Here is a 21,742-nt window from a genome sequence, read left to right on the forward strand (position 1 = left end):
CGATTGGCCCAGCATCGTCTGGGTTAGGGTTTGTCCGGGTAGGCTGTCATTGTAAATAAGAATTTGTTTTTAACTGACTTGCCGAGTTAAAAAAAAGGTACAAAAATATATATATATAACAAAATAAACATCTGTGTGGAGATCAAATGTACAAACTGCATGTCAGATTAGGAAATACTGTCTGTGCTTAACTAAGATCACTAGATCGCTATTTATACATAATCATAAAACTACAGTATCTGTAAATGGGACATACTCTTACTTGGGCGGTAGGTAGTCTAGTGCTTAAGAGCGTTGGGCCAGTAACCGATAGGTCGCTGGATCGAATCACCGAGCTGACTAGGGGAAAATTCTGTCAATGTCCTTTTGAACAAGTCACTTAACCCTCATTTCTACTGTAAGTCACTCAGGATAAGAACGTCTGCTAAATGACTAACATATAAATGTACTTACCATCCACCGTGAGTTTGGCCTGGGTCTTGTCATCCAGAGTTTCACAGGAGTAGTAGCCGCGGTCAGCGGTAGTCACACTCTTGAAGACCAGGGTCTGCTTGGCCCCGTCCACCCTGATGTCCATGTTGCCTCCGGGCTGCAGCACCACGCTGTTCTTCATCCACCTGACCTCTTTAGAGGGTCTACTGAGCTCCACCTCCAGCTTCACTTCCTTCTGATCCTCTACCGTCGTCACGTTCTGCAGCTTTTTCTTGAACATCACCGGCTCCACTGTCAGGGTACAAAGAAAACACAGATATTACAACTCCTTCGCGATAACTGTAGCCCTAGCTAAGCTAAAATGCTTAAAAGGCTTATACATTTTAGTAAACAATGGCTATAATCGTGTATCAGTCAATCAAAACAATCTGATGATAATACAGAACAGAAGTATATCCACTGGAAATGAGCTCAGATATGATATCATACAGTAAGTGTTAAAGTGAATAGAGGTTGGTTCTTACGTTGCACTTGGAGGGTAGCGCTGCAGGTTGTGCCCTCAGCTGCCATGCTGATCTTCCCAGCATCCTCCTGGCTGACTGACGTGATGGTGAGGGAGTGGCTGGTGGCCCTGTGCTCAATCTTATACTTGGGCCCAGCAGTGATTGGCACGTTGTTGCGGAACCATTTTACTTTGACGTCTGCTGGGGTGACACTACACTTGAAGATGACATCTTTACCTTCCACTGCAACGATACTGCTCAGCTTGGAAGTCAGATTCACCAGTCTGGGGGCTGAAAAGTTCATAATGGAAAAGATTATCTGGAGACACTTAATTAGACTCGGGCACAAAGAAAATGAGTTAATATTGAAATACATGGGTTAATATCTAGTATGTTTGACGATATGTCTGTAACTATGTTGTATATGTCTGTAACTATGTTGTATATGACTGTAACTATATTGTATACAGTATGTCTGTAACTATATTGTATATGTCTGTAACTATGTTGTACAGGCATGTAACTATGTTGTATATGTCTGTAACTGTACTGTATTTGTCTGTAACTATGTTGTATATTTCTGTAACTATGTTGTATATGTGTGTAACTATGTTGAATATGTCTGTAACTATGTTGTATATGTCTGTAATAATGTTAACTATATCTGTAACTATGTTGTACAGGCATGTAACTATTTTGTATATGTCTGTAACTGTATTTGTCTGTAACTATGTTGCATATGTCTGTAACTATGTTGTATATGTCTGTAACTATGTTGTATATGTATGTAACTGTGTTGTATATGTATGTAACTATGCTGTACAGGTCAGGTCTGTAACTATGTTGTACATGCCTGTAACTATGTTGTATTTGTCTGTAACTATGTTGTATATGACTGTAACTATGTTGTATATGACTGTAACTATGTTGTACATGTCTGTAGCTATGTTGTTTATGTCTTTAACTATGTTGTTTATGTCTGTAACTGTTGTATATGTCTGTAACTATGTTGTTTATGTCTGTAACTATGTTGTATATGTCTGTAACTGTGTTGTATATGTCTGTAGCTATGTTGTGTATGTCTGTAGCTATGTTGTTTATGTCTTTAACTATGTTGTTTATGTCTTTAACTATGTTGTTTATGTCTTTAACTATGTTGTATATGTCTGTAACTATGTTGTATATGTATGTAACTGTGTTGTATATGTCTGTAACTGTGTTGTATATGTCTGTAACTGTGTTGTATATGTCTGTAACTGTGTTGTATATGTCTGTAACTGTGTTGTATATGTCTGTAACTGTGTTGTATATGTCTGTAACTATGATGTATATGTCTGTAACTGTGTTGTATATGTCTGTAACTGTGTTGTATATGTCTGTAACTGTGTTGTATATGTCTGTAACTATGTTGTATATGTCTGTAACTATGATGTATATGTCTGTAACTGTGTTGTATATGTCTGTAACTATGTTGTTTATGTCTGTAACTGTGTTGAATATGTCTGTAGCTATGTTGTATATGTCTGTAACTGTGTTGTATATGTCTGTAACTGTGTTGTATATGTCTGTAACTGTGTTGTATATGTCTGTAACTGTGTTGTATATGTCTGTAACTATGTTGTTTATGTCTGTAACTGTGTTGAATATGTCTGTAGCTATGTTGTATATGTCTGTAACTGTGTTGTATATGTCTGTAACTGTGTTGTATATGTCTGTAACTGTGTTGTATATGTCTGTAACTGTGTTGTATATGTCTGTAACTATGATGTATATGTCTTTAACTATGTTGTTTATGACTGTAACTATATGCTGCAGTAATGAGTGACCAAGTGATAAATCTAATGAAAGTAAAGCCTCAGCTACCATTGGTGGAGACCTTGGCAGAGGTCTTATCATCTTTGCATTCACAGATGTACTCTCCCTCATCCTCCTTGGTCATTCCTGTTATGGTAAGGACCCGCTTGGCTCTGTCAGCGCTGACACAGAACCTGCCACCGGGTTTGACCTCACGACTGTTGTGACGCCAGAGTACGTCCCCTGAGGCTTGGTTCAGTTCACAGGTCAGGGTCAGCGTAACACCCAGCTCTGTGGCTACAGGCTGCAACTGCACCACAAACTTCAGCGGTGTATCTGAGAGGAAACATGGACAGAACTTAATTAACTACATTTTATATGCATGCTCTTATGTCAGTATTGACTGTACACGCCAATCAATTGTTCCGATGAATGAATTGCTGACTAACGTTTGACTTGAACTTTGAACTCAAGCTTGTCATCATCAGTGTGGCAAGAGTAGGTGCCACTGTCTTTGACCTCGGTGGACTTCACAATCAGGGTACGAGAATGTCCCTCTCTCTTCATCTCATATTTAGTGCCTTCCTTCAACTCTACACCATCCCTGAACCACTTAACACTGGCACTCTCCGAAGTCAGCTCAGTGGTCAAAACAATCTTCTCACTTGCTTGAACACTGCATATATCCTTCACGGCAGTCTTCTTAAACTTGGCAGAGGATTCTAGAGAAAAAAATAAGACATATTAGCATAGTGATGATAGTGCTGGGTATAACAAATACGGTTGAATGAGTCAATGACATCATACCTGTCACCTGTATCTTAAAGGCCAGTTTCTCTGCTCCAACCTCACAGGTGTACTGTCCAGCATCCTTCTTCTCCACCTTCTCTATCACCAGCTGACGAGTCTTGCCCTTTGTCTCCATGGAGACTGTCTTACTGGAAGTCAGCAGTTTGCCATCCTTGTACCATTTCACCTCAGTCTTGGAATCTGACACATCACAGCTCAGAGTGGCTTTCTGGGAGAGAGTAGCTTTCACCTCCTTCTTTACAGAGTCCTTGTTGGTGAAAGCTGCTTGAATCTCTGAAGGAGAAATGATGACATGCCACAGTGGAATTAGAACCCCGTCATTCAGGGTTGAACACAAAACAAACAGGAAGAACATCTCTACACTGGACAGACATGAGACTGGGAGGTGTTGAGCAATACAATAGCTAGACTAGTACAGTGCCTTGCGAAAGTATTCGGCCCCCTTGAACTTTGCAACCTTTTGCCACATTTCAGGCTTCAAACATAAAGATATAAAACTGGATTTTTTTGTGAAGAATCAACAACAAGTGGGACACAATCATGAAGTGGAACGACATTTATTGGATATTTCAAACTTTAACAAATCAAAAACGGAAAAATTGGGCGTGCAAAATTATTCAGCCCCCTTAAGTTAATACTTTGTAGCGCCACCTTTTGCTGCGATTACAGCTGTAAGTCGCTTGGGGTATGTCTCTATCAGTTTTGCACATCGAGAGACTGACATTTTTTCCCCATTCCTCCTTGCAAAACAGCTCGAGCTCAGTGAGGTTGGATGGAGAGCATTTGGGAACAGCAGTTTTCAGTTCTTTCCACAGATTCTCGATTGGATTCAGGTCTGGACTTTGACCTGGCCATTCTAACACCTGGATATGTTTATTTTTGAACCATTCCATTGTAGATTTTGCTTTATGTTTTGGATCATTATCTTGTTGGAAGACAAATCTCCGTCCCAGTCTCAGGTCTTTTGCAGACTCCATCAGGTTTTCTTCCAGAATGGTCCTGTATTTGGCTCCATCCATCTTCCCATCAATTTTAACCATCTTCCCTGTCCCTGCTGAAGAAAAGCAGGCCCAAACCATGATGCTGCCACCACCATGTTTGACAGTGGGGATGGTGTGACCAGGGTGATGAGCTGTGTTGCTTTTACGCCAAAAACATAACGTTTTGTATTGTTGCCAAAAAGTTCAATTTTGGTTTCATCTGACCAGAGCACCTTCTTCCACATGTTTGGTGTGTCTCCCAGGTGGCTTGTGGCAAAATTTAAACAACACTTTTTATGGATATCTTTAAGAAATGGCTTTCTTCTTGCCACTCTTCCATAAAGGCCAGATTTGTGCAATATATGACTGATTGTTGTCGTATGGACAGAGTCTCCCACCTCAGCTGTAGATCTCTGCAGTTCATCCATAGTGATCATGGGCCTCTTGGCTGCATCTCTGATCAGTCTTCTCCTTGTATGAGCTGAAAGTTTAGAAGGACGGCCAGGTCTTGGTAGATTTGCAGTGGTCTGATACTCCTTCCATTTCAATATTATCGCTTGCACAGTGCTCCTTGGGATGTTTAAAGCTTGGGAAATCTTTTTGTATCCAAATCCGGCTTTAAACTTCTTCACAACAGTATCTCGGACCTGCCTGGTGTGTTCCTTGCTCTTCATGATGCTCTCTGCGCTTTTAACGGACCTCTGAGACTATCACAGTGCAGGTGCATTTATACGGAGACTTGTTTACACACAGGTGGATTGTATTTATCATCATTAGTCATTTAGGTCAACATTGGATCATTCAGAGATCCTCACTGAACTTCTGGAGAGAGTTTGCTGCACTGAAAGTAAAGGGGCTGAATAATTTTGCACGCCCAATTTTTCCGTTTTTGATTTGTTAAAAAAGTTTGAAATATCCAATAAATGTCGTTCCACTTCATGATTGTGTCCCACTTGTTGATTCTTCACAAAAAAATACAGTTTTATATCTTTATGTTTGATGCCTGAAATGTGGCAAAAGGTCGCAAAGTTCAAGGGGGCCGAATACTTTCGCTAGGCACTGTAAGTCCATTACCAGCTATTGAAATATAGTTTTAGACACAAATATGCAACCAAGAGATAGACATCTACCAAAACAAAATGTGCAATACATTCAGAGGCCATTGACTTGAGTATACAAAACATCATCTGGTTTGGGACCATTCAGCCTACAAATCCTTAAGAGAAACATCAATAGACAGCCAGCTTTCATATCCTCCATACCTGTCACCTGTATCTTAAAGACCAGTTTCTCTGCTCCAACCTCACAGGTGTACTCTCCAGCATCCTTCTTCTCCACCTTCTCTATCACCAGCTGACGAGTCTTGCCCTTTGTCTCCATGGAGACTGTCTTACTGGAAGTCAGCAGTTTGCCATCCTTGTACCATTTCACCTCAGTCTTGGTGTCAGACACCTCACAGCTCAGAGTGGCTTTCTGGGAGAGAGTAGCTTTCACCTCCTTCTGTACAGAGTCCTTATTGTAGAAAGCAGCCTGGGCCTCTGCATGGGGATCATTGAAGGGTATGGTAAAACTAGAAACCCTTCATTCAGGGTCAAACAATCCCAACACCAAATCAGAAACCCTTTGGATATCTTGCACATGACATACAAAAGGGAAATCAAGTGATATTGTCAGAGTAACTAAAAAAAAACTGCATTTCTAAAGCATTATGAGACAGAGAAGAACATACAATTCAGACTTCCACACTAACAAAACCATCAAAACAAACAACAGTATAACATGTCTTTCCTTGGGAGAAGAAAATTGTAGACAACGTAGAACACAGACACAGTACATTGACAACCATCCAGCCTCCAAAACCTTGAGAGAAACATCAATGGACAGCCAGCTTTGAAATCGTCCCATACCTGTCACCTGTAGCTTAAAGACCAGTTTCTCTGCTCCAACCTCACAGGTGTACTGTCCAGCATCCTTCTTCTCCACCTTCTCTATCACCAGCTGACGAGTCTTGCCCTTTGTCTCCATGGAGACTGTCTTACTGGAAGTCAGCAGTTTGCCATCCTTGTACCATTTCACCTCAGTCTTGGAATCTGATACATCACAGCTCAGAGTGGCTTTCTGGGAGAGAGTAGCTTTCACCTCCTTCTGTACAGAGTCCTTGTTGGTGAAAGCTGCTTGAGTTTCTGAGGGAACAATTATGGAGGTGCATGATAGTATCAGAAACATAACATTCAAGGTCAAACAATCCCAACAACCGAACCATATCTTACACACAACAGACATTAGGGAACAAGCAATACAAATGCTAGATAAATCAACCTTCTGCATTCATAAAGTAGTAAGACTCAGACAAGACAATGCAACAAACAGGGTAACGGACAATTCAGACATTAGCAAAACAATAAAAAAAGACAACACTATAACGTCTCTTTCTATTATGGAAAACATTTGTAGACAACATATACAGTTAGGAGAACAAATATTTGATACTCTGCCGATTTTGCGGGTTTTCCTACTTACAAAGCATGTAGAGGTCTGTCATTTTTATCATAGGTACACTTCAACTGTGAGAGACGGAATCTAAAACAAAAATCCAGAAAATCACATTGTATGATTTTTAAGTAATTAATTTGCATTTTATTGCATGACATAAGTATTTGATGCATCAGAAAAGCAGAACTTAATATTTGATACAGAAACCTTTGTTTGCAATTACAGAGATCATACGTTTCCTGTAGTTCTTGACCAGGTTTGCACACACTGCAGCAGGGATTTTGGCCCACTCCTCCATATAGACCTTCTCCAGATCCTTCAGGTTTCGGGGCTGTCGCTGGGCAATATAGACTTTCAGCTCCCTCCAAAGATTTTCTATTGGGTTCAGGTCTGGAGACTGGCTAGGCCACTCCAGGACCTTGAGATGCTTCTTACGGAGCCACTCCTTAGATGCCCTGGCTGGCTGTGTCAGGTCGTTGTCATGCTGGAAGACCCAGCCACGACCCATCTTCAATGCTCTTACTGAGGGAAGGAGGTTGTTGGCCAAGATCTCGCGATACATGGCCCCATCCCTCCTCCCCTCAATATGGTGCAGTCGTCCTGTCCCCTTTGCAGAAAAGCATCCCCAAAGAATGATGTTTCCACCTCCATGCTTCATGGTTGGGATGGTGTTCGTGGGGTTGTACTCATCCTTCTTCTTCCTCCAAACACTGCGAGTGGAGTTTAGACCAAAAAGCTCTATTTTTGTCTCATCAGACCACATGACCTTCTCCCATTCCTCCTCTGGATCATCCAGATGGTCATTGGCAAACTTCAGACGGGCCTGGACATGTGCTGGCTTGAGCAGGGGGACCTTGCGTGCGCTGCAGGATTTTAATCCATGATGGCGTAGTGTGTTACTAATGCTTTTCTTTGAGACTGTGGTCCCAGCTCTCTTCAGGTCATTGACCAGGTCCTGCCGTGTAGTTCTGGGCTGATCACTCATCTTCCTCATGATCATTGATGCCCCACGAGGTGAGATCTTGCATGGAGCCCCAGACCGAGGGTGATTGATCGTCATGTTGAACTTCTTCCATTTTCTAATAATTGCGCCAACAGTTGTTGCCTTCTCACCAAGCTGCTTGCCTATTGTCCTGTAGCCCATCCCAGCCTTGTGCAGGTCTACAATTTTATCCCTGATGTCCTTACACAGCTCTCTGGTCTTGGCCACTGTGTAGAGGTTGCAGTCTGTTTGATTGAGTGTGCGGACAGGTGCGTTTTATACAGGTAACGAGTTCAAACAGGTGCAGTTAATACAGGTAATGAGTGGAGAAGAGGAGGGCTTCTTAAAGAGAAACTAACAGGTCTGTGAGAGCCGGAATTCCTACTGGTTGGTAGATGATAAAATACTTATGTCATGCAATAAAATGCAAATGAATTACTTAAAAATCATACAGTATGATTTTCAGGATTTTTGTTTTAGATTCCGTCTCTCACAGTTGAAGTGTACCTATGATAAAAATTACAGACCTCTACATGCTTTGTAAGTAGGAAAAACCTGCAAAATCGGCAGTGTGTCAAATACTTGTTCTCCCCACTGTACATTGACAACTGTTCAGCCTCCAAAGCCTTCTGAGAGACAATAATAGAGCCAGCTGTATCTTAAAGACCAACTTCTCTGCTCCAGCCTCACAGGTGTACTGTCCAGCATCCTTTTTCTACACATTTTCTATCACAAGCTAACAAGCTTTGCTCATTGACAACATGTGGACTGTCTTAGTGCAAGTCAGTAGCTTGCCATATTTGTACCATTTCACCTCTGTCTTGGTATCTAACAGCTCACGGCTCAGAGTGGCTTTCTGGGAGAGAGTAGCTTTCACTTCCTGCTGTACAAAGTCCTTATTGGAGAAAGCAGCCTTCATTTCTAAATGAGGAATAATTGAGGGATATGATGGAAATGAGAAACCTCAATATCACATGAAAACAGAAACCATATCTCTAGACTGAACAAATATGGGAGTTATTGGACATAGAGCAGCCTTTCAAAGTCAACCATCTGAAATTCCAATGTGGCGTGGAGACAGACACACAGTCCAGAGCAACAAACTGGGAAACAGAGCACCTCAGATATCCCCATGAAGAAACATCTGTGAATCGAGACAAAATGGTCAAAGGACAATGCTGTGCGCAATCAAAACAACCAATTAAACCTATTTTTTTGCAAGATAAAACTCACAAATGCTAATGCAACGTTATCAATTACACTTAGAAAATAACTAAATAGCTGTAAGTTAAAAAACAGAACTAAAAATGTAACTGTGTATGTCCCATAACATCTTCTCCGACTTAAGAAAATCTCTTACGATTATCTTTAAATAAGGAGAATACAATTTTAATTAATAGGACAGACAAACGGACAACCATTCAAGGAACCAAAACCTAAATCACATCACAGAGAGCTCCTAACTAAAAAACAACTCCTGCATACCTGTCACCTGTATCTTAAAGACCAGTTTCTCTGCTCCAACCTCACAGGTGTACTGTCCAGCATCCTTCTTCTCCACCTTCTCTATCACCAGCTGACGAGTCTTGCCCTTTGTCTCCATGAAGACTGTCTTACTGGAAGTAAGCAGTTTGCCATTTTTGTACCATTTCACCTCTGTCTTGGTATCTGATACCTCACAGCTCAGAGTGGCTTTCTGGGAGAGAGTAGCTTTCACCTCTTTCTGTATAGAGTCCTTATTGGTGAAGGCAGCCTGATGTGCTTCTGATGGAACAGTCATGGAGGGGCACAATGGCAGACATACTTAATTTAGGGTCAAACAGTATCAGCACCAAACACAGAACACACCACTTACTGCCCTGTACAGACATGGGAAGAATTGTCTACAGAATGACACCGAGAGTTAACTGTCAGCAATTCTAACATGGTACGGAGACAAACAAACTGCGCAACAAACACAGAAACAGACTATTCAGATGTAATATAAGCTAGAGCAGCAACACAGAAACAGACTATTCAGATGTAATATAAGCTAGAGCAGCAACACAGAAACAGACTATTCAGATGTAATATAAGCTAGAGCAGCAACACAGAAACAGACTATTCAGATGTAATATAAGCTAGAGCAGCAACACAGAAACAGACTATTCAGATGTAATATAAGCTAGAGCAGCAACACAGAAACAGACTATTCAGATGTAATATAAGCTAGAGCAGCAACACAGAAACAGACTATTCAGATGTAATATAAGCTAGAGCAGCAACACAGATTGTAGGAGATGTCAACTTGGGAAGACAACTCGACAAATGAAACAACCTTTGTCAAAGACAAGTTTTATCAAATAAATATTTGTAGGACAGGCATATAGACAACCATTCGTCCCACTATATGCCCCAGAGCAAATAATAGACAGACAGTAAATCCAATATATCCTCCATACCTGTCACCTGTATCTTAAAGACCATTTTCTCTGCTCCAACCTCACAGGTGTACTGTCCAGCATCCTTCTTCTCCACCTTCTCTATCACCAGCTGACGAGTCTTGCCCTTTGTCTCCATGGAGACTGTCTTACTGGAAGTCAGCAGTTTGCCATCCTTGTACCATTTCACCTCAGTCTTGGAATCTGACACATCACAGCTCAGAGTGGCTTTCTGGGAGAGAGCAGCTCTCACCTCTCTCTGTACTGAGTCCTTATTGGAGAAGGCAGCCTGGGCCTCTGTAAATCAACCATTAGCAGTTCAAATTTAGAATGGGAATAGACACACAGCCACAAAAGGGACAGAGACCAGTGAGACGTCCCCATAAGCCACAAAGCAAAACAACCAGAGCCAAATCAAGCAAGGAAACAACGTTGAAGCCTCAAACACAGCCCCTTGTCTGATGGAATCAACTAATCCTAAGATCTCAACTTTATCAGTTTGACCAAAAACTAGGCATTTGTTTCTTACTGAGACAAAAGCTAAATGTAATTCAACAGTACACCTGCCAAAGCATCCGAGGGGAGAGGTAAATATTGAATAGTTATCTTCTCCTAAGATAAACATGTTTAATGTGTAGAGCAGAAAGCCAGTATGAGGGTTTGCAGTCAGGCTACAATGGAAGGCAGCCGGTGCGTAGGAGAAAAACAAATATGTAGAGATCAAAAGGTACTGGCACTCAAAACCATGAAAAGGAATAACCCAAGGAGGCCGATGTGCAAAAATAATACACTTCATTCAATCCACGCTCAAAAGAATACACAAAGTACAATGTTAATAAACAAAAACGGAGCATACATTTTGGCCTTATCATCAGTAATGTACAAACAAATTAGGAAGACGTACTTAAGAAGACACACCTGCTGTGCGTAACAGGCGCAACAGGTGCAAGCAGATAGATGATTAGAGACTGGCGAAAAAGGACAAGGAATATGTGGAAGAATAAAAAAAATGGATAATTCCAATGTCACATATAATTGAAAAAAGACAATGAGCTGGGATACATAACAATATTAGAAGCAATAGATATTAGGCTGAAGAGCTCAGAGTGCTTGGAGGTGGGGTGGCGGACTGCTGGTGCCTGGAACACGCAAGGTCCAATTCCTCATTAATGTGAAGAGCAGACAGACAACCATTCAAGCAATCGGGCAGAAAGGAGACAAGACAGCAAGTTGATATCCTCCTTACCTGTCACCTGTATCTCAAAGACCAGTTTCTCTGCTTCAACCTCACAGGTATACTGTCCAGCATCCTTCTTCTCCACCTTCTCTATCACCAGCTGACGAGTCTTGCCCTTTGTCTCCATGGAGACTGTCTTACTGGAAGTCAGCAGTTTGCCATCCTTGTACCATTTCACCTCAGTCTTGGAATCTGACACATCACAGCTCAGAGTGGCTTTCTGGGAGAGAGTAGCTTTCACCTCCTTCTGTACAGAGTCCTTGTTGGTGAAGGCAGCCTGTTGGGCTTCTGAGGGAACAATCATGGAGGGGCATAGTAGGGGTCAAATAATGAAAACAGGAATAATTTTTCGACACTGGACAGACATGGGTAGCATTGACATACATAACAGCCATAGTCAGCCAGCTACAGCACTAATATAGCAGAGACAGACACATCGCATCATTGAGGTGTCCCCAGAAGCCATGAAAGCAAAATCATCCAATGAAACAGCTTTGAAGCCCATATCTCCAAACAATATTTTATCTGATAACCTCACACATTTTTAGGTCTCAATTAGAACACATTGAAACTAACAAAACAACCATACATTTCTAACATAATGAGCAGAGCTGAAGAAATTCAAATGTTGTACATTGTTCAAACCATCACCAAGGACTAAGGGGGAAAACGTTTCAGATTTGCAAGACTGGCACATGGACAACCACTCCAGCAACCTCGTTCAAAAGTAGACAATAGACAGTAACTCAATATTTGTCTTACCTGACACATGTATTTTAAAGACCAGCTTCTCTGCTCTAGCTTCACAGGTGTACTCTCCAGCATCCTTTTTCTCCATTTTGTCTACTACCAACAGACGACTCTTGCCCTTTGTCTCCATGGAGACTGTTTTACTTGCAATGATCTGTTTGCCATCCTTGTACCATTTCACCTCTGTCTTGGTATCTGCAACCTCACAGCTCAGAGTGGCTTTCTGGGAGAGAGTAGCTCTAACTTCCTTCTGTACAGAGTCCTTGTTGGTGAAGGCAGCCTGTTGAACTTCTGAGGGAACAGTCATGGAATGGCTAAGTAAAATCAGAAACTTTTCTTTTTGGGTTGAACACTGAAAACAGAAACAGTATTTCTATGGGCAGTCTGGGGTTCTGAGGGGACACTAGTTTTTCTAGCTTAAACATTTAAAAAAAGATATATGACTAGGTATTCTACAAGCTGAATACAATGATATTGTTTGTCCGGTGTGTTCTACAGACATTCCTTCTCTCTCTTACCTTTTATCTTGACCTGGAATGTGACTTTGTCTTCCGCTGTCTCGCAGGAGTAGTGTCCCTCGTCACTCTTCTTGGCGTTCTTGATGACCAGTCTCCTCTGTGTCCCTTTGGAGATAATGGTAGTTCTTTGGTCCTCAATGACCACTGTCTGATCCTTCCTCCACACCACCACCCCGCTGGCAGACGATACCTCACAGTTCAACTCAAGGTGCCCACTGAGGGCAGGTGCCACCCCCATGGGACCCCTGGGCTTGTTCAGGAATTTTGCTTCATCTGGAAGAGAAACATGGATGGATTTGTCATCAAGAACAAAAACATGATTTGTCTGCTTTTTTAGTTTATAGAGTTGGGGTGGAAATCTATTAATACCTTAAGGTTATAATTAAATGTTAACAAAGGCCCATGTGGAATTGAATATGACAAAAAAATATGCAATAACAGAATCATCTATGATGATTTATTCCCTTTACAAATATTTGATTATGCTTTTATAACCAAACAGCTACATTTCATCCACCATCATATGATAGGTGGGTGTCTGCCTGTGCGTGGTTGGAGGATTGGGGACGGTACCAGTGACACATTGGACTTTATTACATGATGACAGTCAGCTCTTTCCCATGCTAGACGACTCACTACCACCTGGTGTTAGCTGTCACAGCCCAGTCAGTCCCTGTGTGTCACGTGGTGTGAGAGGGGCTTTCTGTAGGCAATGTAGGTTAGAGGTTGCACTTCATATGCCGTGTCAGTTTAAGATCCGGGGTCAGACTAACCTACTGGATTTCTAGTGTAACAACATCTGTCATATGTAAAAAATAAAGATAAAGTACAAAACGGGTTTTCAGTGAAGCTGTACAAAATGTAGCTATTTCTGTTATTGTATTACAATTATATGGGAATCTGAGGGATCAAGTTTCCACTTTCCACCAGGTGTCAACAAGTTATTAATATGTTGTAGACATTGGAGTGGTTTCTTATTTCGAGCATGATTGATTACTACAGGAGTTGAGTCTTTATTCTTGATATTTCGGCTGTCCTGTTGTACCTTTTAGAGAAAGCTTCAGGGACATTCTGTCTTCGTTTAGGACACACTCATAGATTCCCGTGTCCTCTTCAGTGACATTGTGCACCATCAGGATCCTCTTGTGGTCAGTGGTTATGCACTCATACTTCTTGCCCATCTTCAGCTCCCGTCCATTCTTCATCCAGGCCACCTACAGAGTCGGAGGAAACATTGAAATGCACAATCCGCATAAGAGACAGCATTACACAGTGATTTACACAGTGATTTGAATCTGAACAATTCAAAAGAGAGAGTCTTAAGTATTTTTGTATTTATAACATTACTCCTAACCCTAACAGGGTTCATTAATTAATTCAGTCATCTGGACTTTATATAATATATGCCATTAGAAAATATATGCCATTTAGCAAACACTTTTATCCAAAGTGATTTACAGTCGTGCATACATTTTATGCATGGCTGGTCCTGGGAATCAAACCCACCACCCCGGTGTGACAAGCGCCATGCGCTACCAACTGAGCTACAAAAGGACCACTACACACCTGGGCATGGTAATCAGACACCTCTGTGGTCAGCTGTGCGGAGGACTGGGCGCTGCAGGTCACCACCTCAGTGTGAGCAGACTTACTGGTAAACCGGATAGGTGGAGCTGTAAATAGAGGTTTCACATAAGCTACCGGGGTTATGCTTATTACAGAGTATTGAATTGTAGTTGTTGTATGGGAAATTCCAATGGAAAGATGGTGACTGTCTACCAACAGAACAGCTAACAGATGAGGTTCCTAACTACTGCTTGTACAGCACTATGAGATTGGAATAATAGTGTGAAATTGTGAAAATGAGTATAACGCCCTTTTAGTGTAAAAGCTATTTGTAAAGAAAGTCTAGAATTTCATCCTGTTTTGGTGGGATGGAGTTTTGGTCTAGTGACATCACCATGCGGTAAATTAGTTAATAGATCAATAAGAAAGAGAGGAAAGGGTTCTACATGGAACCCAAAAGGGTTCTATCTGGAACCAAAAAGGGTTCTGCCTACAGTAGTACCAAAAAGGGTTCAACAAAGGGTTCTTCTCCTATGGGGACAGCCAAAGAACCCTTTTCGGTTCTAGATAGTTTTTTTTTTTGAGTATGTATATATAGCCTTTATACTCATTGTGTATTTATTATTACTTTTATCATTACATGTTTTACTTTCTATTATTTCTCTATTTTCTTTCTCTCTGCATTGTTGGGAAGGGCCCGTAAGTAAGCATTTCACTGTTAGTCTATACCTGTTGTTTACAAAGCATGTTTTATTTGATTTGATTTATACAGGCAACTCAAAGCATCATGCTAATGAAGATATGCATATTCAACCACAGTTCTTATTCTTGGAATTGCCCCCTATTCCAGTGCTTACCCTTCACTTTGAGTATACAAGTGCTCTCAGAGCCACCGCCTACAAATTTGACCACGGCTCCGTTCATCTCCATCAAGACCGTCCGGATCATCAGCGTGTGCATGGTCTTTTGGCGGGTGATGAGGTAGTCACCACCACTACGCAGGAGGCGTCCGTTGATAGACCAGAAGCCAGAGCACACAGCAGACAGATCCACGGAGAGTGAGGCCTCCTCACCTGAGATGGCTGTGCTGTTCATCAGGCCTGTTTTCACCTCTGCACTGGGCTCTGTAAGAAATGGTTGAATCACATCAGTATTACAAAAGTAGCATGCTGGTGTTTTTATATATTTTTTCTTATTACGGTTTGATTGTGAGTACCTGTTAAAAAGTTCCAAAAAGGTTATTCTGCTGTCCCAATAGGAGAACCATTTTAGGGTCCTGGTAGAACCCTTTTTGGTTCCAGGTACAAACCTTTTGGGTTCTATGTGGAACCCTCTGTGGAAAGGGTTCTACATGGAACCTCAAAAACTTCTACCTGGAACCAAAATGGTTCTACCTGGAACCAAAATGGGTAATTCAAAGGGTCTCTTATGGGGACAGCCGAAGAACCCTATTAGGCTCTCGATAGCACCTTTTTTTCTAAGAGTGTACTTAGTTATTTTACTCTTACGTACAAGTCACCTTCTACCTAAAAGCCTTGGTGCAGACCCACATTCTTTTTGTCTACCTCATACATCTCCAGGAGTATTCCTAGACTGCCATTAGTTTCTTCTTCAATAAAACCAAGTATTAAGGAGTAAGAAGATGTTTGCCTGTCTCACCAAGGTAGAAGGTCCCGGGCACCTCCAGGTATTGGCTCTGGCCATAGTTGTTGACTGCAGAAATGCGGAACTGGTAGCTGGCCTCCTCTGTGAAGTTTTGGATTGTGATCTCAGTAAAGGGGCTGATCTCCATGCCATTGCACCTCTGCCAGGTCTGGGCACCCACCTTCCTCCTCTCTACCATATACCCCTTGATGGGCACAGGGCGGTCACTGTCTGGGGGGGACCAGTGGAGGGTGATGGATGAGTCTGTCTTGTTGCGCACCACCACATCGATGGGGGGATCAGGAGGATGCTTTCTGGCAGCTGGGAGGTAGGGAGGTATAGTTTGAAATGGCTCACGTATGTATGATAAATCCTGAGAAAAGTCAGTGATATGATGTATCTGCAGATATATAGAACAAATCCAGATAGCTGATGTTCTGAAAGAGCTGCAAAATATAGACCCCGACAAATCAGATGGGCTAGACAATCTGGACACTCTCTTTCTAAAATGATCTGCCAAAATTGTTGCAACCCCTATTACTAGCCGGTTCAACCTCTCTTTCGTATTGTCTGAGACTCCCAAAGATTAGAAAGCAGCCACGGTCATCCCCCTCTTCAAAGGAGGAGACACTCTAGACCCAAACTGCTACAGACCTATATCTATCCTACCCTGCCTTTCTAAGGTCTTCGAAAGCCAAGTTAACAAACTGATTACCATTTTGAATACCACCGTACCTTCTTCGCTGTGCAGTCTGGTTTGCGAGCTGGTCATGGGTGCACCTCAGCCAAGGTCCTAAACGATATCATAACTGCCATCGATAAGAGACAATACTGTGCAACCGTACTCATCGACCTGGCTAAGGATTTCGACTCTGTCAATCATCACATTCTTATCGGCAGACTCAACAGCCTTGGTTTCTCAAATGATTGCCCCGCCTGGTTCACCAACTACTCCTCTGATAGAGTTCAGAGTGTCAAATCGGAGGGCCTGTTGTCCGGACCTCTGGCAGTCTCTATGGGGGTGCCATAGGGTTAAATTATTTGGCCGACTCTCTTCTCTGTATACATCAATGATGTCGCTCTTGCTGCTGGTGATTCTCTGATCCACCTATACGCAGACGACACCATTCTGTATACTTCTGGCCCTTCTTTGGACACAAGCCTCCAGATGAGCTTCAATGCCATACAACTCTCCTTCCGTGGCCTCCAACTGCTCTTAAATGCAAGTAAAACTAAATGCATGCTCTTCAACCGATCACTGCCCTCAGCATCACTACTCTGGACGGTTCTGACTTAGAATATGTGGACTATTACAAAATACCTATGTGTCTGGTTAGACTGTAAACTCTCCTTCCAGACTCATATTAAACATCTCCAATCCAAAATGAAATCTAGAATCGGCTTCCTATTCAGCAGCAAAGCGTCCTTCACTCATGCTGTCAAACATACCCTCGTAAAACTGACCATCCTACCAATCCTCGACTTCGGCGATGTCATTTGCAACACTCTACTCCAACACCTCTAACACTACTCAACAAATTGGATGCAGTCTATCACAGTGCCATCCGTTTTGTCACCAAAGCACCATATACTACCCACCACTGCAACCTGTACGCTCTCGTTGGCTGGCCCTCGCTTCTTAGTCGTCGCCAAACCCGCTGGCACCAGGTCATCTACAAGTCTTTGCTAGCAGGTATATCTCACTGGTCACCCCAAAGCCAATTCCTCCTTTGACCGTCTCTCCTTCCAGTTCTCTGCTGCTAATGACTGGAATGAACTGCAATAATCACTGAAGCTGGAGACTCGTATCTCCCTCACCAGCTTGAAGCACCAGCTGTCAGAGCAGCTCACAGATCACTGCACCTAAACATAGCCCATCTGTAATTATTCCATCCATCTACCTCATCCCCATACTGTATTTATTTATTTATCTTGCTCCTTTGCACCCCATTATCTCTACTTGCACATTCATCTTCTGGACATCACCAATTCCAGTGTTTAATTGCTATATTGTAATTACTTCGCCACCATGGCCTATTTATTGCCTTACCTCCCTTATCTTACCTCATTTGCACACAATGTATATAGACTTTTTTCTTCTTCTACTGTATTATTGACTGTATGTTTGTTTATTCCATGTGTAACTCTGTGTTGTTGTATGTGTCGAACTGCTTTGCTTTATCTTGGTTATCGCAGTTGTAAATGAGAACTTGTTCTCAACTAGCCTACCTGGTTAAATAAAGGTAAAATAAATATAGTTAACCTTTGTGATCAGATTAATCCAAATGGAATTTAAACGTGGGATTTCCTCATGTTGTGACAGGAAAAGGGCTATAGAGCCTGTGCTATGCATGTAGGTCTATGTTTGTAGCTCACCTGTGACAGAGAATCTTGTGGAGGTCTTGCAGTCTCCAGCCATGAAGGCCACCTCTCCTGAGTCGTCAGCTTGGCAGTGGCTGATGGTTAAAGTGTACTGCCTGAGGGTGCACGCAATTATTATGCGTGTGTCCGGCTTCAGACGCTCGGCATTGCGTGTCCAGTAGGCGTCAGAACAGGGGTGCTCCAGCTCAACGCAGAAGATCACTGTATCACTCACTGGCACTACAGTCCTCCTGGGCAGCTTCTTAGTGATGTTGCCTGTGAGTGACAAGTACAAGGGTCACCAAATGGCAAGTGTAGTCTACAACGCTGCAGCACGAACACTGTGTAAACTGAATACCAAGGTTATTGCCCCCTTGAAAGGTCAGAAAGGAAATTGGAGACTCCCTTTGCATCATTAAATGTTTTGACAGTTTTTTGATTGTATATTTTGAGAATATATTTTGACACTGCATTTTGACAGTATATTTTGACAGTATTTTGACAGTAATAGGCAGTAATGCCTATTACATGATGAAACTGCACAACATTTCATTGTAAACTTCTGTCTGATATATTTTCCATCAAGGTATGGTGTAGGAACAATCTCAATGTTGATAATGTTGCATAATATTTGTATAGATACAAGAAAATGGCTCTCGTACCCAGCACAGTGAGCTCGGCCACGGTGCGGCTCCCCTCCTTCATCTCGCAGATGTAGACGGCATCATCATTGGTGGTGACGTTGTGGATGGTGAGGCGCCGCATGGTGCCCTCCTCCTCCATTCGGTACTTCGAGCAGTCCTCTAGTCGCGTCTCCTCCATGAACCAGCTGGCCTGGGTTGTGGAGATGGGCACCTCACACAGCAGCGTGGCCGTCATCTTCTCCTGGACCTCCACATCCTGCAGCTTCCTCCTGAACGGCACCTTGGGCTCTGAGGATCATTGAAAGAACACAGAATAATTGTCAGAAGGTGAGTGAAATTATGGAAATTGGTGGATGCGTAAATCAATTGCTCATAAAGTCAATCTCTTTCTGTTTTGCAGATACAATGGATGTATTTATTTTAATATGCCATACCCTGCCTTGGGCTCTGACATAGGAAGATTACAGAACATTTTTAAAAAGGTGAGTGACTCCTGTAATTAAATGAATGTATCTTACTTTGAACCGTTCTCAACAGAAAGTAAACAGCAACAACTAAGAGCATTGAAGCGTGAGACTCAACTTCAACACTGTTTTGGTGCCCTGGCTACCACACTGTACACAGCACAAAGCGAATCTGTGCACATCCGCAGATACTGTGTGTGACTCTCGCTCATCTCAATATTTCCGGTGCTGCCTGTGGCAACATAATTTCACCGATTCAACCTTTAAAGTACTTGTACAGTACTAAAGTTTCAATCACTTATGTATTTCAGCTAAACTCCATCAACAACCCAAGGTTGGACCAGTCCAAGCCAGCATTTTGTCATGTGTCCACCTCATGTGATACACACACATTCTACAGGACTGATTTCTAATGGCTCCAATACATCCCAGAGTATTTCCATCAAATAAAACTAAAATTTACAGTCCTTAGAAAGCAGATTACACAGACAAGTGCTGTTCAATTTTCAACAACAAAAGGAAACATTCCATTTAGAGAATGCTTTAGTTCTCTACGATTTAATTGTCTGTTTACTTTATTATGGAATGAGCTTACAAAGCTACTTACAGGGCTATTATTATGTACTGCATTTCCATTTGGACAAGTTTAGAACAAGACATCAGCACTCAGAATAATCAGCTCTATTTATTCATTATTTCAAAATAGGCAGCGCAGTCAAATGACCTAGTTGCCTCATGGGTGGAATGTTATTCATATTTTTCATAATTTCTTAATTAATAAACATTATTTCAAAAACCCACCCGAAAATCAGGTGTTTCTATGTCAAACTGTTTTGTTATATTTCAGTCTTATGTGATATATATCAAGTGTAATATTGTGATGCAAACTCAAAATGGAATGCATTTAAACTCCATATCTGACATGGTACAGGTGTCTTCTTTGTTTTAAGACCATAACCATGTGTGTGAGGTGTAGACTTGTGTTTCAAAGTAAATTTGTTTAAGGGTACCAAGACATACTGTGTGACCCTTGTTTAGCCCACTGCAGTAAAAGGTTAAATATTGGCTTATGCTCTTTGAAAACAGTTGAGAAGGAACAGAGGCTAAACCATATTCAGTTACATTTTAGTTTAGCGTTTATGTGCTGGTATCATCTTTCCATATAACATTTGAATGTGTGTTTTGAATGTTTGGCTGGGACTGTGACTACTGAGTATGTTTCAATTATGACATTTCCTAGAGGTTCTTATTGTACACCAGAGGGTCATCAAATTATCTGGTGTTAATAAAAACACTGGTACATAAAGGGTGGAGGGATACAGTCCCTCTCGCTTGCAAAGCCTCTCAAGAATCCATTATCTGGTGTCAATAACTGTATAACCAGATGCAACCAAAATCACTGCCATGGGCACTGCACTCGCTGTCAAATTGAGACCGAGATTAACAACCGCCATTGATAAATCTCCATGCTCCAGGCTTCTAGCAAATCAGGAGTTGCTCATGGAAAATCACCCTAGCTCTGGCACCTAATGGCCATCATTGCAACTGTGAACTACTCATCACTAGCAGAAAATAGATGAAACATGACACTCCCCCTTCAATTCGCTGCCAGCATTCCACCACTTAGTTGCACAGTTGAAGTCTATGTTGGGGCAAAGTAAAACTGTGCTCAGATGAACGTTTTAGCTCACTTTGGTTAGTTATTTTCGTGTGGATAGAGACTCATTTTGTAAGAGCATGACTGTATGACATTATCCGATATCTCAAGGACAGCACACCCTCGGTTAACCTCTTCAGATTCCTTGCACTATCACGTTTAAAGGCCCAGTGCAGGACCATGAGATTTTCCTGTGTTTTACATACAGTATATTTCCACACAATGAAATTGTAATAATACTGTGAATTGTACAATTGTTGATAATGTTCTTTTAGTGTAAAAGCTGTTTGTAAAGACCGCCTGAAATTTCAGCCTGTTTTGGTGGAATGGAGTGTTGCCATGGAGACATCAACTTGTGGTGAATAACAGCTAATTTTTTTGTTTCTAACCTCTCCACTCAGACTACTCAGACAGTCCTAGTAAAATTATTGCTGGAGTAATTGCTCTTTGCTAAGAAGCTATTTTTGTTTCTTTATGACCATTTTAA

General features: G+C 41.8%; 1 protein-coding gene across 1 annotated transcript in view; it reads right to left on the bottom strand.

Annotated features, from left to right (window-relative positions):
- The window catches only part of LOC135506956 (obscurin-like), an 81,486-nt gene that overhangs the window by 57,944 nt on the left and 1,800 nt on the right, over positions 1–21,742 (bottom strand). The window contains 18 exon segments of the mRNA XM_064926397.1: positions 454–723; positions 957–1,226; positions 2,799–3,065; positions 3,179–3,451; positions 3,537–3,812; positions 5,782–6,057; positions 6,427–6,702; positions 9,480–9,758; positions 10,436–10,711; positions 11,661–11,939; positions 12,414–12,692; positions 12,920–13,192; positions 13,965–14,133; positions 14,486–14,592; positions 15,343–15,609; positions 16,145–16,450; positions 18,506–18,766; positions 19,153–19,422. Of these exon segments, the coding sequence (XP_064782469.1) occupies positions 454–723; positions 957–1,226; positions 2,799–3,065; positions 3,179–3,451; positions 3,537–3,812; positions 5,782–6,057; positions 6,427–6,702; positions 9,480–9,758; positions 10,436–10,711; positions 11,661–11,939; positions 12,414–12,692; positions 12,920–13,192; positions 13,965–14,133; positions 14,486–14,592; positions 15,343–15,609; positions 16,145–16,450; positions 18,506–18,766; positions 19,153–19,422 (4,674 nt within the window).

This window comes from Oncorhynchus masou, chromosome 3, assembly GCF_036934945.1.
Source record: "Oncorhynchus masou masou isolate Uvic2021 chromosome 3, UVic_Omas_1.1, whole genome shotgun sequence".
Taxonomy (NCBI): Eukaryota; Metazoa; Chordata; class Actinopteri; order Salmoniformes; family Salmonidae; genus Oncorhynchus; species Oncorhynchus masou.